Genomic DNA, 15,113 nt, shown 5'->3' on the forward strand with positions numbered 1-15,113 from the left:
TTTTTTGGAATGATTTTTTTAGAATCGAGCAAAAATATCCGTCCGCTGCACAGCTGCAATGTGTAGATATCGTGCGCAAGTTCAAACCTCTCATCGAAAATGAGGCCAAACATTGAGGTCAACCGAAAAGAAATGTAAAAAACAGCTAAGAAATTTTTGGAACCTGTTTCTCATATACCATCATCATCATCATCATCATCATCACCATCACCATCATCGTCTTAGCGATCATTTGATACATGGTCCAGGTGTTATTACGTTGGTATAGTTCAGGTGTCTTGAAGCCAATCCAGTCCCGAACCCGTTCGAGTAGGACTTATACTCTCGCTCATCGAACGAATCACGTAGCTTTTCTCGGTGAGTAGTACACAAATTTCTCTCCGATTCGCGATATTTTCCTTTTGAGGGCAGCTCACGCATCTTCCACAAGTTACGGAGGTAACGGCAAGTGCTCACACAACCAGTAGCAGCATATGCATAGATGCAATAACAGGCACATCGCCTCTGGTCAGTTGCATCTCCTGCAGTTGCATTTTTGAACTCTCTCTAGTGCCCGTCTAAACAACTAAAGGTATCGCCTAATAACTAGTTAACATAAATAGTTAACAAAATAAAAAAAAACCTAATGTAAAATCAAACCTGACGGATATTTGATTTCACATAATTCACGCGGTTACACACAACAATTTTAAGAATATCAATTTTGAACTATGAACTGCAAATTTAAAAATGATCGTCCTAGACATTTTAAGAATCATAGTTTTGCGTAGTTTGTCGGAACAGGTTGTTCTTCTTTGGATACGAAAAGCGCTCCTACCTTGTCATTCTCGACATGCACTCGCGATCAACGGTCAAACCCATTATGGGTTGACCCAAAAACTAAGAGACAACGATTAATCCAACCTAGCTGGTTTCGTTCGATTTCAAATGTCATTTTGTCTTCCTTTTCCAAGGCAATCCATAAAGCCTAGCCGCGTGTGACTACCCGACCGCTGTTGGTGCTGCATCGCGATCGATTTTGGATAATGACGGGGCGATCTAGGGGCGATTTTCTTATTTATTTTTTTATTGTACCGCTACTCCGACGCTGACCTCTGAGAAACTAAAGCATGTCAAAGACGATAGTTTATGCGAGAAAACCCGCTCGCTGACTTATACATACTCTCTCTTTCTCTTTTTATCTGTCTTTCTCTCTCTGATTCTTTATCTGTTAGTGTCTCTCTCTCACACACACTCTCTCTCTTTCTCTCTTTATCTCTCTCTCTTTCACACACACTCACACACACACACATACTGGTTTAAATAGTCCTCCAAGATTACAGTTTCTGAAACTGGAAGCTATGTTCACCAATTCGCCACCTCTGCCTATCATTCGACTCTGAACGGATGTTTTCGTTTGCTAGGCGATTGCGAGTTGATCGCGAGGCGTACGAAGAAAATTCGGCTATGAAATGGTCGACGACCTCGAGTAAGGTCCGTTAAGTTGGATCACAGGATATCTTTGATGGGGCACCATGGGTTCAATTCTGTGACTAGAGAGCCATCCATTATTTTTTATCAATTGCATTTTGGGTCCATTGGAGCGACAACAAATAGACCATAGTTCATACCGGGTAGAGTCATGGCGTCATCGTTCCCATGCTTGACGGTCCATATAAAAAGAATCCAGATGACCAAGTAAAAAAAAGATCAAGAAGAAATTGAAGAACGGCTTATGTCAACAAATGCTCTCGAGTAACAGCATCAGAAGAATTCACGTAGTTTCTACAACCCTAGCTTTCATAGAATAATACACTCAGCGACAAACTCTTTTAAAGGAATACGAAGACAGGTTGATTGATGGTTGAAGTTGGATGAAGTCGTAGCCTTCAATCTTTTTGCATGCATTTTAAGGTGTGTGATCAAGGCGTAGACAGCATGTCGACTGACCCCTGCTACTGATCGCATGCACCGTTCGAAAGCGCAGACACAGTAAAGACTCACAATAAAGATTGCCCAAAAGCTCACTGCTAAGAACCACTCGCTGTATTTCGAAACGTCCACCAGCTGTAATGTGTCACTAAAAATACCACGCTGAACCACTGGTGTAAATTTTGAAGAATATTGTTAAACACTTTTTCACACAAGCACACCCGTTGCAGGTCACTACAGCTATATGCATTTCATAGTAATAAATTCATAGACTCTTTTAAATTATAAAGTGAAAATTGACCTCTACAGTTTTAAAAATATAAGAAGCCTCCTCTATTGTTGATAGTAGACCAGCTGATCAGCCACTTTCATACTACACACATCCATCAACCGGACTTCATTTCATCTTCCTACGATTCCAAATCTCAACTCTCATCCCATAATTAAAAAATAAAACTCCCAGCCCTCTGTTTTGGTTTCCATCAAGATTCGATAGTTTCGAAACGAGCTTACACCTCATCCTGGCAAAGCTCCCTGCCATTACCATTAGAGCGCTTTTAGCTTGTTGGACGACGCGCCACTTCTAATGCTACTACTACTTCTGTTACTCTTTCTATAGTTGACTTTGGCCACTAATACGCATGCATTTACAAAGTATCTGTTTGCCATTGCTTTCTCCAGGTTCACGATTCACATTTCTCTTTTGGAAGCGATACTTTCCACCGTTCCTTCATCGGTGGCATCGCAGCAATTTCGCACTCTCCCATTTCTCAACATCATCACACTTCGTCTTGCTCCTACGTGGTATGCTACATTAGCTCTCAGACATCCTAACCCTACAACACTTGCAGTCGGCCCTGAATTTCTTCTTATCCTCCAGTAAAGCCATCCGCTACGCTACCCAGCACTTCTGTTATCCGATGTTTTCTAGTTCAATTTTCTCTTTTTCCGCCTCACTTTTTATGTCTTCAGTTGTACTTCACTCTATTCCTTTCTTCCTTATTTTTTCTTTATCGTCCTCGTTACGTATCTGTTTTTGTATCGATTTTTATCTTTCTTCCATTTACTTTCTATGTTGCACACGCTTCACCAGACTTGTCTTACTTATCTCTTATCTTACCATTAAGCATCCTTGAAAATGAAAGTTCATAAATCAAATCCAGTACTACTAACGCAAGAACTGGCTATTTTGAAGCGCATTGACCAAAATCAATTGATGCTCATTTCACTCACTCATTAAATGCATGCTTTTAGTATTGTTTAATATTTGAAACATCTTCACAGATATTTCCTAACAATAAAGAGGTCCTTAAACATATATGGCATGAAATATCTCAAGTGAGCCTTGATATGCAAAGAAATGATATAAATTTGTAAAATTCAAAAATTTGTTAAAAAATAAACTCCAATATCAAGCACACTGCTGAATACTTAAATTATATGATAGTATCTGTAACGATCCATGATAGTGCGACATGCCAAAAATATATTAGAATGTTTAATGTTTGGGAAAATATCTGCGCTCCCAATTAGCAAAATACAAAAAGAATTAAGGATGCCAAAGACATACTAAAACAACAATGACATTCAGCAACAGAATCATTTATGGAAATGATCGACAGTACCGGATGGAGAAAAAAAACCCACATATTGCGAAATGGTCCTTGCCGTGCCCGAATCTGTCTCGGACATCGCGGAATGCCGATTGTCGTGATTATTGGCGTTATGTAACGCTCATCGAGGCAATTCGTCAACGAGTTGCCACGTCCACCAAGCAGCACACAGCCGACGCCGTCACCAATGTCGGTTTCAAAGCATAAACACTGCGGCTCAAGGATGAAAACTTTCACACTTTCGAGAGCTACGTCAGATCGTGGCGTCTAAACTTTCGATCGAATTGATGAATATCACCGTCGAGCTCGTAGCATAGCGATAGTCGAAAAGCGCTCCTCCATGCACCAGCCAAGCGGCCTTAAAATGAGTTCATTCTGTATCACTGTTACACATTCGAAATCCTGCTTGAACGTTCTTACATAACACGCAGTCCTGACAAAGATATGATCGGCTTGATCTACATATGTCTGCTCAGCATGAACATCAAGTGATCTCGTAAAGCTTGACACCTCAAATCCGCTGGATCAAATGAAGGCCGTGACACTCACCTGATTGATTTCGAACAGGGCTGTTCCGGAACGACCGGAGATTCCGACAGGCCGAGAAGATCCGATGGAGACTGAAGAAGGTTGAATGAAGTTGCCACGACCGGAGTAGAAGTTGCGAGCCAACCCAATTGAGCCGCCAACACTGCTGGCCACTGCGGCGACCAGCGGCTTCCCGGATCCTGCGGACCCGCTACCGAACATTGGGTACGCGAACCCGGACGATAGCAGCAAGGTCCGTTTCCCAACAGTGGCCATCGACATGCCACCACCACCGCCTCCACCACCACCGCCGCCACCAGCAACACCTCCACCGACACTATTGCCGACGCCACTGGTTGCAGCCCCCGCGGTAGGCAGCAACAGGTCCAGCTGTTGCTGTTGCTGTTGCTGAAGATGCGGCTGCTGCCCGAGCTGGCCCTTGGAGCCTGCAACTAACTGACACAGTTTCTCCTGCACAACGCGGGAACAGGCCCGATTGGACGAACTTAAACACGCCATAGTCAAAACAATTGTGATCCGATCGATGGCCCGCTCGAGCACTCGAAGCCCCCGAAAAGCTCGCTGCGGCGGCTTGCCCCACCAGCAGCACCAGCACACCGTTGTCGTCAGCACCGTTGCCTGGCCGGGCCTCCCCGTACCAGAGACTTTTCAGTCGATATCACACGATCGGCCGCGCGCTGTCACTGTTCCTCGATCGCGGGCTCGCTCTCTTTCGCTCTGTCGCGCTCCTGGGCGCTCGCTCGATCCCTCTTTCGCTGGGCCGCTCTCTGCGGTCTCGCTCTCGCATGCGTACCGGTTTTCTCGCGGGCGAAGAGCGATAATTCGCGGGCCGAGAGCGAATACGCGCGCGGACAGCCTCTCCTGGGCTGCGTACTAGCACGGTGGGGCTGCCTACAGAAAGCCTTCTGAAATACGAGATGATCGCGCAAGTTGCGCCTCACGGCAGAGATCGAGCGCACCCTCGGCTGTCGCTTTCACTCCGATCGCGGACGCGCGCGCGATCGCCTTCGCCTCGCTAGATGCGCCACCGCCACCTGCGGCCGATTCTTCGAGCAACACACCGGATATGGTGGGAGTACACCGTCCTTTGCGACAGGTGACGGCGGTGATGATGATACTGCTGCTGCTGCTTTTAGGCGCACGGCCCAACGCACTACCGACGGAGACTAAATGAAAATGAAAAAACGAGAGAAGGAAAAGTCACTTTACCCATGGTGGAAAACCAACAGATAAAGGAGCATTGGACCTGGCCGCGTTATCTAGCATGTGTTGGCAATCGTATTTTTTTCAAATGCTGTTTTCCTAACCGTTTATGCACGATAGAACAATAACCTTCATTTAGGAGCTTTTTATGGAGTGGTTCGGTGTAGAGACGACGACTTTACACTTTTTTGATCTGAATTTAAAAAAAAATACTCAACATAATTTTTATTATATTGTCAAATTGTTTAACAACTAACCCTTTCAAAGTCTTTGAAAAGAAATAGATTAATAATGTCATACAGCTGGGAAGTAATGGCACAAGGAATGCAAGATCAAATTGACCGCAAATGTGAGCAAAAAGTCGTATTATGAAATTGACCAATATTTCAAGAGAGTGCAATAGCACAGTGTGGAAGAACGTTAGCAACCTCGAACGCCAAACGTCTTAATACAAATCGTTTCGGATGCTGTGTTGTCGCTGAAATCAATTAACATAAATCAGGAAACAGGCATCCATCTCGAGTCCGGTTTTGACGTCAATTTCGGCTCAGCTTCATCGGGCTTTGATCGTCATCGATAGAATCTCGGTCGCTTCTTCTTCCAGTTTAAAATTGCCGGTTTTTAGAAACTGGAATGTTCCCCAATTCAAGTTCTGAAGCCGGCGTAAAAATACGTCACAAAAAGCAATGGATAAAACATCCAACGCATTGGTTCATTACTGAAATTTGCAGCTCCAGCAGAAAGTTTGCACGATCAAGCATCAAGGTAACACAGAACCCGGAATTCATTAGCAAGCAATTAACGCGGAAACTATTAGAGAGCGATTAACCGGAGTCCTGATTACGTTTTTCGAATTATTCTAATGACCGAATGTCTAGGTTTTGCAGGCTTTCACAAAATAACCACCAGCGTGTTTTTGCGTTATCAACTCACTAATTGGATAGCGTATCAATCGCAGTATTGATTACAACGTTAAAAAACAATGGAAAAGCTGCCCGAGGGAGGCTTAAACCAACGTAAGAAAATTAGCAATCAAGCCAATGGGCTTTTACTAGCTATTTTGCGGTCCTGGTAATTAGGCAGCGCTTTCAAGTTGCTCAATCAAAATGCTTTTTATTAATGCCAATATAATGTTTACCCCAAACTATACGCCTACTTGGCATCATCTGCCTTTCTTCATTAGAATGAACATCATATAATTTCAATGTCATACCATGTATGTCGATTGAATCCTTAATTAGTAGTTTCTGATGGTAAATAAATCTTCCTATGCGAAAAAATCCCACAGGAGATAACAAAGGCACCCTTTGTCACCTGGTGCGGCAATGTAAAGAAAAATGCGCTTTAAATGCAGGAATAAGAATTGCTACCTTCGCAGCAATTCGATTTCGATGTTTCTTCACGTGAAGTGAATACAAACAAGGTGGAACTGGTGAATGGTTGGCAGAGTTAAAATTAAGTAGCTTATGGACAATATCAAGTCGGTTCAGTTTCTGTGCGGTATGATAAATAGTATAATTGGCTCGGTATGGTATAATAGTCCACGAAGGAAATGAATGGGTAAGATGGTTCTGCACGCATGCTAGCACGTACATGTTTACATAAGTTCTTTTGCTCACAAGAATTGATATTTACAATCTGATATCACAAAAATATTACTACCGTTTAAATGCTACATTTTTAGTGCTGTTGAAAAATTACGTAACATCGAAGCTTGCTCCTAATCACAATACACAAACTGGGCGCATCGTAATATTTCACTCTAAGTTATGACTGCCACCCTTACCATTTGAGCAATCAGCTGATGCACAAGTAAAAGAACAAAATCATCGCAAACTACTTCAAGCAGCAATGAACAATTGCACTTTTTGCTATCGCACACCGCCCCTTTTGTCCTGTTTCGTATTCGGTTATGATTTATTGTCGGATTTCAAAATAATATCGCATTAAGTTCTCCAATATCTTATAACCGCTCCAGTAAACCGTCCAAGCATTTCTCTCTAACTTCGCTTTCCCCCTCCCTCCTCAGCTCCCCAGCACACATGCTGTGATGGCATTTGTCAACATATATGCTATGCACTGCATAACACTTTCCCATATAGACAGAGACTAGCAAGTGAACTGAACATTAACTCACCTAGATTTCATGTTAATTTCACTCAGCTGCAGTTTGGTATTCCAGTTGTTTGTGAATATTTTGGATTTTGATCTCGCAGATCATGATTGCGAAACAACCACCTTGATTTTTTATCGCATACACGTGTTTTTTCATTCACTTATTTGTAACAGTTAGATAAACTTTGCGTCACTTTAATAATGTGAGATACGCGTCCTAGCAACTTACACTTTTTGAATTACATCAAATTGAATAATCACACTAATCATAAATACGCTGTGTCCTATTTGTTCACTTCACCTTTCTCCGATCCCCCATTAGATTAGCGCGGCAAAGAATCGACAATAACACAAAACATATGACATTGACGTTTCATTTATATGAGGACTGTTTATACTTGCGCAAAGAAAGCACCGACAACTAGTATATTTGACTATCAAAAACCATACAATCGTTGCTGCTCGAAGTGTACGATTGTATCCAGTGTATTTCACTGTAAGGCAAATGACTCTAGTCAGTCAAGCCTATAAAGAAGTGGTCAACCTTTGAATATATTGAAAGTGACTGTTTGGAGTATTCAAATATAGAAGGCTACATCCCATTTCGCAAAGATGAAGAAGAAAAAGAATATCGAAAACATGGCCTTGAAATACTCCTTGGACAATTGTATTGAAGATCAATTTGATGCTGGAAAGTTTTCAGTGTGATAACAAAGCGGCAAAGTAAGTGGGGTAAGGTGCAAAAGTATTCATGCATTGAAGCACGTGCTCAGAACAACGTGTGGCGAATAACAAAAAATTGAGACACCTTAAATTTAACTTTCGGCGTGAGAAAATAATATATATATATATATATATATATATATATATATATATATATATATATATATATATATATATATATATATATATATATATATATATATATATATACACAAATATATATATATATATATATATATATATATATATATATATATATATATATATATATATATATATATATATATATATATTTATATATATTTATATATATATATATATATATATATATATATATATATATATATATATATATATATATATATATATTCTATTACTAGTAAATTGAAATAACAACACTGGAATTAAATTACTCATTTATATATTATGTTTCAACCCCGGTACAAATCACGAGGTTTCTCATTTATTTGAAATTAGCATATCCTGATGTGATTTGGATTTATTATGCATAATATATTTAAACACCTACTTCATAGTTATTCAACATAATATAAATCATTCATTACATCATTACTTGGATCTAATCACACTTTTCAATTGCTTGCCATAAGGACACTTATTAAGTTATTTTCTCATAGCTTAGTTGTACTACTACAGATACATAGCATACTTCGGTACAAGTGATTATTACTATGATAAATTGACTGTAGCCTTTTTATGTAATTCGCAACCAAATACAATGTAAAGTAATATTTTAATAGATACTGAATATGGCTCAATCTTTTAGGAACCGAGTTAATAGCACACCAAGGTAAATGAAGCTCCGCGCCTTACGATGATGCTAGAACTAATTGCATAAAATTTATTCTCTCCCCATGCACCATCATTTTATCTTTCTACCATAATAAGACCATAAGCCAATAATCGCCATGCGTTTGGAATATGCTATGCAAATTTCAAATACATAGGTTAACATCCATAGATAAACGATTAAAACTTTCGATTAACCAATTTCATAAACTTTCTCGCAAACATATTTTAACTGAGAAAAAATTACCAATTCTTCTACAATGGTTAAGGATACCAAGTCTGCGATTATAATTATACAGACCATATCTAAATTTATATTCCAAGTTTCCAATACAGTATAAAGCCCGAAAAGAGCATCGATACAAAGTCAAACATTGTAAAATTCACCCATATATCAATATAATCAAATTAAATATTGATTGCAAATGATTATTCAATTTGCTGTTCAAACACATTAACTCCTACGGACGCGATGAAGACCGCTGATGAACGCTGCTGATGCCACCGTTGCTGAAATACATAATAACCAATATGTGTTGTTATACGACTCCACTATCTTCATTTTTTAAACACTTACGTTTTGCTGCACTTTATATGAATAATAAGTAAAACACAACCTAGAAGCAAGCAAACACTTCCTACCACTATATACGCAAAACCAAGGAATGGATTTTTTCCTCCCAAAAGCGAAGTGGTTGATAGGATAAACTTCTTGGTTCCTTCGAACTCAATCACGGAATAGGCTAACGAAGAAAGCATGGTTTAGTGTACATCCATCCCTTACTATAACAGAAATACTTTTACTCACAGTACATTACAGTCAGAGAATAGTTGCCCTTGAGCAGCCCTTCCTGGAATTGCGCCTGGGAATGATCAATGCGCCGGTGCAGCTTCCGGAAAGTGGGCAAGGCTGCCGTGCGCATCCATACAATGAGGTCCTCGTTCTGGAATCCATTATTATCCTTATTTGTTTCATCAAGTTCCCACAATTCACGAGTCCACGCCTTTGGCCGACTGAAACCACGCAGAGCCTCTTTCAGATCACCTTCTGGATTGCGGAACTTAATCTGACGATCAGATGGCCATGCAATTTCCGTTTGAAGCAATGGAACTTGTGTTCCTTGCGTCATCGAGTATAATTCAAATTTGTCGCTGAACAACGAGTTTGCAATAGCCCCACAAGGAGCTATCGGAATCCGATCATCATCATCTGCGTATGCGAAAGGAGCGCAATCACTCGACGGTACCAACGAAAGCCGTCCAAGCAATTGATCATCATCACGAGACTTTACATAACGACGATGATTTTGGTAATAATTTGTAAGCCCATAGTACATGTACACCTTGCCAAGAAAATCTTTTTCCAGCTCGAAATGAATAGTGCATACGCAACTTGACCCCGGACTGCCGCTGATAATTTCCGCACACGTTTGGTTACCACTGTCCGGCTTGCAGTGTGTGTAATCATACATAAATTCGTTAATCTGTGCGGAAGAGACAGGTTATTACTGTTTAGATATCTCGACACGAGATTCTAGTAACATATATACACTTACCGAGTTTGATGAATATAACAAAAGCGCGCCGATAGGGATAAATAGTATACCTATCAAAAAGAAGGCTGGTAAAACTGTACCAGCAGTTAACACTGGTTGCCATGCTGGAAGTCTTTGCTGTTTGAACGCCGAGTCTGTGAAAGAATATTACATTAAAATATGCAAAACAAGGTTTTTTCTTTACGCCTACCTGAAGGTCGTTTAGATTTAGGTATGTCTGCTCCGTCTACCGTCTCGGGCATGGCTTGACTGATTATTGCAGCCATTTTTATCGGTTCCGCCTGTTCTATCAGCAAAATGAATTAGCCAAAATACTCCAATCACTCAGATTTCTGAATCTTACTTATTCTTTCTGTTTTGTTTCCAAAGGACCACAATCAACTTCGTTGAACATGACTCATTCGCAGTTTGACAGATTGACAGATGTACAATGTTCACATGATACAGTAGTAGCGTTCTTTTAAGTAGATCAATATTTCAAATATAGCACAGAATTTTAATCACTTTATTCTTCTATTAAAATCAATCTAATAAAATATCTTACACTAACAAAAAATTAATAAAGTAATTTCATAAAAATGTTTTGAGTATAATAAATTTAAATTACCCCATGAACTTATTCTGGACCAATGACAAATATCTCTCGAAAATGGTTCCAAATTTTAGTTTTAATTCATTATAAATAATGGTGCCATTCTAAACATGCAAAAGTTCAACAGAAAACCATTTTAATCAAAATTATTTATTGCGGTTTCATTACAAACGAGAATTATTATCACGTTCTTTTTGCTTAATTTGATTGTTTAATTAAAATCATCACGTGTACCCAACCAGACATGAACCTTAGAAGACCAACCAAATACAAGATACATCATTCAATTTTTCATATATTAGCTCAGTGTTCATCAAATGCACTTGAGAAAAAAGTTAATACAATACTTATTACAACATGAAAATGATGCAAACCAATATGGTATTAAATAAAACAGCAAATAATTCAAATGCAATGAATATATCCAATCATTTTAGCTCTTCTAACATTCTTAGCGATTCCTGTGTAGATAATATTTTTGAAATATTTTATTTCCGATTTGCTAACAATTATTTCAATCCACTACTGGTCTATCTACTAATTTTCAATCATGTGTATCTTGCATCATGGGCTACGTAAGCGTGCCAAATAGCTTTCAAGATCCTAATTGTATATATTGCATATGGATAATATGTAACTTTCTTAGCCAATTATCAACAATTACAGGCTCATAGGCCTATTGTACATTATCTAAAATATGTTACTTATTCGGCGCTTCAGCCGTTTAGCGGACTTGACTTCAACTTCAAGACCAACCGGAACCGCTCGTGTGCGAGTGCCTTCTTTGCCCATTTGGGCAGTCTGTAAGACTCAGATGCGATTCTAATGACATGACCAGCCCACCGGAGCTTAACGAGTCTAATTCACTATAAATTACTTCATCACAATTCACAGTACCATTAATCAGACATGTAACATTAGTCATGGTCTTGTAACTATCATGTTTGAATTTTTTTCTTTACGGTCATATGTGTTTTTGAAAACGAGTATGCCAGAACTGGAGCAATTGTTCCAACACCGATTTTAAGATTTGTTGCATGGTAAACATGCCGTAGCGGATAAATTGCAGCTCCAGAATCTTCGCTGAATAAGTCGCAGAAAACATAAAATATCCACGGCTCACCAATTTTTAGAATGTTAATTATTAATTTTTATATGTAATCTGATTCTAACTATTGTATCTAAAACAATTCATACAGTTTAATTAATTAAACTGAACATATTCGATTATTACAATAAACACAAACGACCAAACCAACCACATTTCAATGCAATCAAATATTAGTGACAAATAATAATTAAATTAGCTATTCAAACACATTAACTCCTACGGACGCGATGAAGACCGCTGATGAACGCTGCTGATGCCACCGTTGCTGAAATACATAATAACCAATATGTGTTGTTATACGACTCCACTATCTTCATTTTTTAAACACTTACGTTTTGCTGCACTTTATATGAATAATAAGTAAAACACAACCTAGAAGCAAGCAAACACTTCCTACCACTATATACGCAAAACCAAGGAATGGATTTTTTCCTCCCAAAAGCGAAGTGGTTGATAGGATAAACTTCTTGGTTCCTTCGAACTCAATCACGGAATAGGCTAACGAAGAAAGCATGGTTTAGTGTACATCCATCCCTTACTATAACAGAAATACTTTTACTCACAGTACATTACAGTCAGAGAATAGTTGCCCTTGAGCAGCCCTTCCTGGAATTGCGCCTGGGAATGATCAATGCGCCGGTGCAGCTTCCGGAAAGTGGGCAAGGCTGCCGTGCGCATCCATACAATGAGGTCCTCGTTCTGGAATCCATTATTATCCTTATTTGTTTCATCAAGTTCCCACAATTCACGAGTCCACGCCTTTGGCCGACTGAAACCACGCAGAGCCTCTTTCAGATCACCTTCTGGATTGCGGAACTTAATCTGACGATCAGATGGCCATGCAATTTCCGTTTGAAGCAATGGAACTTGTGTTCCTTGCGTCATCGAGTATAATTCAAATTTGTCGCTGAACAACGAGTTTGCAATAGCCCCACAAGGAGCTATCGGAATCCGATCATCATCATCTGCGTATGCGAAAGGAGCGCAATCACTCGACGGTACCAACGAAAGCCGTCCAAGCAATTGATCATCATCACGAGACTTTACATAACGACGATGATTTTGGTAATAATTTGTAAGCCCATAGTACATGTACACCTTGCCAAGAAAATCTTTTTCCAGCTCGAAATGAATAGTGCATACGCAACTTGACCCCGGACTGCCGCTGATAATTTCCGCACACGTTTGGTTACCACTGTCCGGCTTGCAGTGTGTGTAATCATACATAAATTCGTTAATCTGTGCGGAAGAGACAGGTTATTACTGTTTAGATATCTCGACACGAGATTCTAGTAACATATATACACTTACCGAGTTTGATGAATATAACAAAAGCGCGCCGATAGGGATAAATAGTATACCTATCAAAAAGAAGGCTGGTAAAACTGTACCAGCAGTTAACACTGGTTGCCATGCTGGAAGTCTTTGCTGTTTGAACGCCGAGTCTGTGAAAGAATATTACATTGAAATATGCAAAACAAGGTTTTCTCTTTACGCCTACCTGAAGGTCGTTTAGATTTAGGTATGTCTGCTCCGTCTACCGTCTCGGGCATGGCTTGACTGATGATGGCCGCCAGTGTGACTTCGTTTCTCGTTACCGACGACTATATTATACTGGTTATCAAATGTACTCGAGAACTTTGTTAATATCGATTTGTGAGCAGCACTCCTTTCCGTGTTGTTATTTTATGTAATGTTATGGTTTTTCTATTCTGTCAGTTTTGGCAGTAAATTTTCAGGTCGGTTTGTAATGTGAAGCGGAATGTGAATAATGCTCAAAAATTTATTACATAATCATCTTTAAAACAATTTTAACTAACTATCTGCTATTCTACTGTCGTCCAAGCAAACTAACTTTCGTAGTAATACACACCATTTAACTAAATTACTAACCTGAGCTAACCTTTGTTTATATGTGATATGCTCCAAATAACTAACAACAAACTAAATGTCAAATGCTTCGTTCAGTTGTGTCGCAGATAGCTGAAGTGTCGTACCGGCGTTGTAATATTATTGGCTCATTTGTTATTTCTTAGATATATTTCATCTGTTTGACCACTTTTTTAGTTTACAAATTTTAAATTAAATAACTTACAATGGCGGCAAAGAAACACGTGTTAGTATTGATAGCTCCTGGTACAGAAGAAATGGAATTGGTCATCACGGTGGACGTACTTCGTAGATGTGAGGTAATTGAATATTTATCATCAATTATACTTTCTACGTTGGAGGTAGCTGTATATTTTTTTAATTCGTTTGAAAATATTTTTAAAAATAGATTAACGTGACCGTCGCATTAGTGTTAGAAGAAAACAACGCTATTGGAGCGCAAGATTCAATTGCTCGTTGTTCGCGTGGAGTTAACATAAAAGCAGACACAACTCTTCAGGATTTTCTCGCTAAAAATGTTGATGCCGATCTACCTGATGTAGTTATATTGCCCGGTGGTCTTGAAGGATCACGTTTGATGGCCAGAGCGGCGATAGTTGGTACACTGCTGCAACGCTACCACGAAGCCGGCAAAATCGTTGCAGCTATTTGTGCCGCGCCGACAGTTCTTGCTGCCCACGGGAAGCTTTTTGCCGGATATCGTCTGACTTCCTATCCTTCCTTCAAAGATCAGATGAATAATGATGGCTACGTTTGGGAGGATCCCACTGAATCCCCGAATGGACGTGTGGTTCAGGACAAAAATTTGATTACTAGTCTTGGTCCGGCAACCTCTTTCGACTTTGCACTCACCATCGGAGCGACACTAGCTGGGCAAGAAGTAGCTGAAAAAGTAGCCAATGGGATGCTTTACAAGTGGCCCAAATAAATTTACTAATTAATCTATTTTTTTATCATTTGAAAGTTTGTGAAAAACAAAACAAAATTGGAAATGGTAACAAAGAAAGTTATATGTTCAATTTAGTTCGAATAAATGTTAT

At 39.4% G+C, this 15,113-nt stretch overlaps 4 protein-coding genes across 5 annotated transcripts in view; 1 reads left to right on the plus strand and 3 right to left on the minus strand.

The window, feature by feature from the left end:
* LOC128729318 (all trans-polyprenyl-diphosphate synthase PDSS1) overlaps positions 1 to 4,589 on the minus strand; it is a 33,873-nt gene extending 29,284 nt beyond the window's left edge. Inside the window, exon 1 of the mRNA XM_053822988.1 lies at positions 4,074 to 4,589. Within this exon, the coding sequence (XP_053678963.1) occupies positions 4,074 to 4,571 (498 nt within the window). The 5' untranslated portion in view covers positions 4,572 to 4,589. The remainder of the gene's footprint in view (positions 1 to 4,073) is intronic.
* Positions 4,590 to 8,008: 3,419 nt separating this feature from the next.
* On the plus strand, positions 8,009 to 15,101 carry LOC128729160 (protein dj-1beta-like). 2 transcript variants are annotated; one of them, XM_053822814.1, is made up of 3 exons: positions 8,009 to 8,123; positions 14,251 to 14,372; positions 14,462 to 15,101. In XM_053822814.1, exons 2-3 carry the CDS (start codon positions 14,280 to 14,282, stop codon positions 14,999 to 15,001), a joined length of 633 nt encoding a protein of 210 aa, XP_053678789.1. In that variant the 5' UTR covers positions 8,009 to 8,123; positions 14,251 to 14,279; the 3' UTR covers positions 15,002 to 15,101. The 2 variants fall into 2 exon arrangements, with proteins under 2 accessions (XP_053678789.1, XP_053678790.1); XM_053822815.1 differs by lacking the exon at positions 8,009 to 8,123 and having other exon boundaries at positions 14,231 to 14,372.
* On the minus strand, positions 8,545 to 10,798 carry LOC128729159 (cell cycle control protein 50A-like). The gene is made up of 5 exons (XM_053822812.1): positions 10,671 to 10,798; positions 10,481 to 10,614; positions 9,733 to 10,408; positions 9,502 to 9,667; positions 8,545 to 9,434 (listed from the first exon to the last, which is right to left on the minus strand). Exons 1-5 carry the CDS (start codon positions 10,744 to 10,746, stop codon positions 9,386 to 9,388), a joined length of 1,101 nt encoding a protein of 366 aa, XP_053678787.1. The 5' UTR covers positions 10,747 to 10,798; the 3' UTR covers positions 8,545 to 9,385.
* LOC128729161 (cell cycle control protein 50A-like) lies at positions 12,400 to 13,754 on the minus strand. The gene is made up of 5 exons (XM_053822816.1): positions 13,685 to 13,754; positions 13,495 to 13,628; positions 12,747 to 13,422; positions 12,516 to 12,681; positions 12,400 to 12,448 (listed from the first exon to the last, which is right to left on the minus strand). Exons 1-5 carry the CDS (start codon positions 13,734 to 13,736, stop codon positions 12,400 to 12,402), a joined length of 1,077 nt encoding a protein of 358 aa, XP_053678791.1. The 5' UTR covers positions 13,737 to 13,754.
* Positions 15,102 to 15,113: the final 12 nt, after the last annotated feature.

The sequence above is a fragment of the Anopheles nili genome, chromosome X (assembly GCF_943737925.1).
Source record: "Anopheles nili chromosome X, idAnoNiliSN_F5_01, whole genome shotgun sequence".
Taxonomy (NCBI): Eukaryota; Metazoa; Arthropoda; class Insecta; order Diptera; family Culicidae; genus Anopheles; species Anopheles nili.

Coding starts and splice junctions, on each gene's coding strand:
- LOC128729159 (XM_053822812.1), bottom strand. CDS start 10,746: ATGGCTGCAATAATCAGTCAAGCCATGCCCGAGACGGTAGACGGAGCA. Junction 9,668..9,732: donor TTCTCTGACTGTAATGTACT/GTGAGTAAAAGT, acceptor TTTCTTCGTTAG/CCTATTCCGTGATTGAGTTC. Junction 9,435..9,501: donor CATATAAAGTGCAGCAAAAC/GTAAGTGTTTAA, acceptor TATGTATTTCAG/CAACGGTGGCATCAGCAGCG.
- LOC128729161 (XM_053822816.1), bottom strand. CDS start 13,736: ATGCCCGAGACGGTAGACGGAGCAGACATACCTAAATCTAAACGACCT. Junction 13,629..13,684: donor TAAATCTAAACGACCTTCAG/GTAGGCGTAAAG, acceptor ATTCTTTCACAG/ACTCGGCGTTCAAACAGCAA. Junction 12,682..12,746: donor TTCTCTGACTGTAATGTACT/GTGAGTAAAAGT, acceptor TTTCTTCGTTAG/CCTATTCCGTGATTGAGTTC.
- LOC128729160 (XM_053822814.1), top strand. CDS start 14,280: ATGGCGGCAAAGAAACACGTGTTAGTATTGATAGCTCCTGGTACAGAA. Junction 14,373..14,461: donor ACGTACTTCGTAGATGTGAG/GTAATTGAATAT, acceptor TTTTAAAAATAG/ATTAACGTGACCGTCGCATT.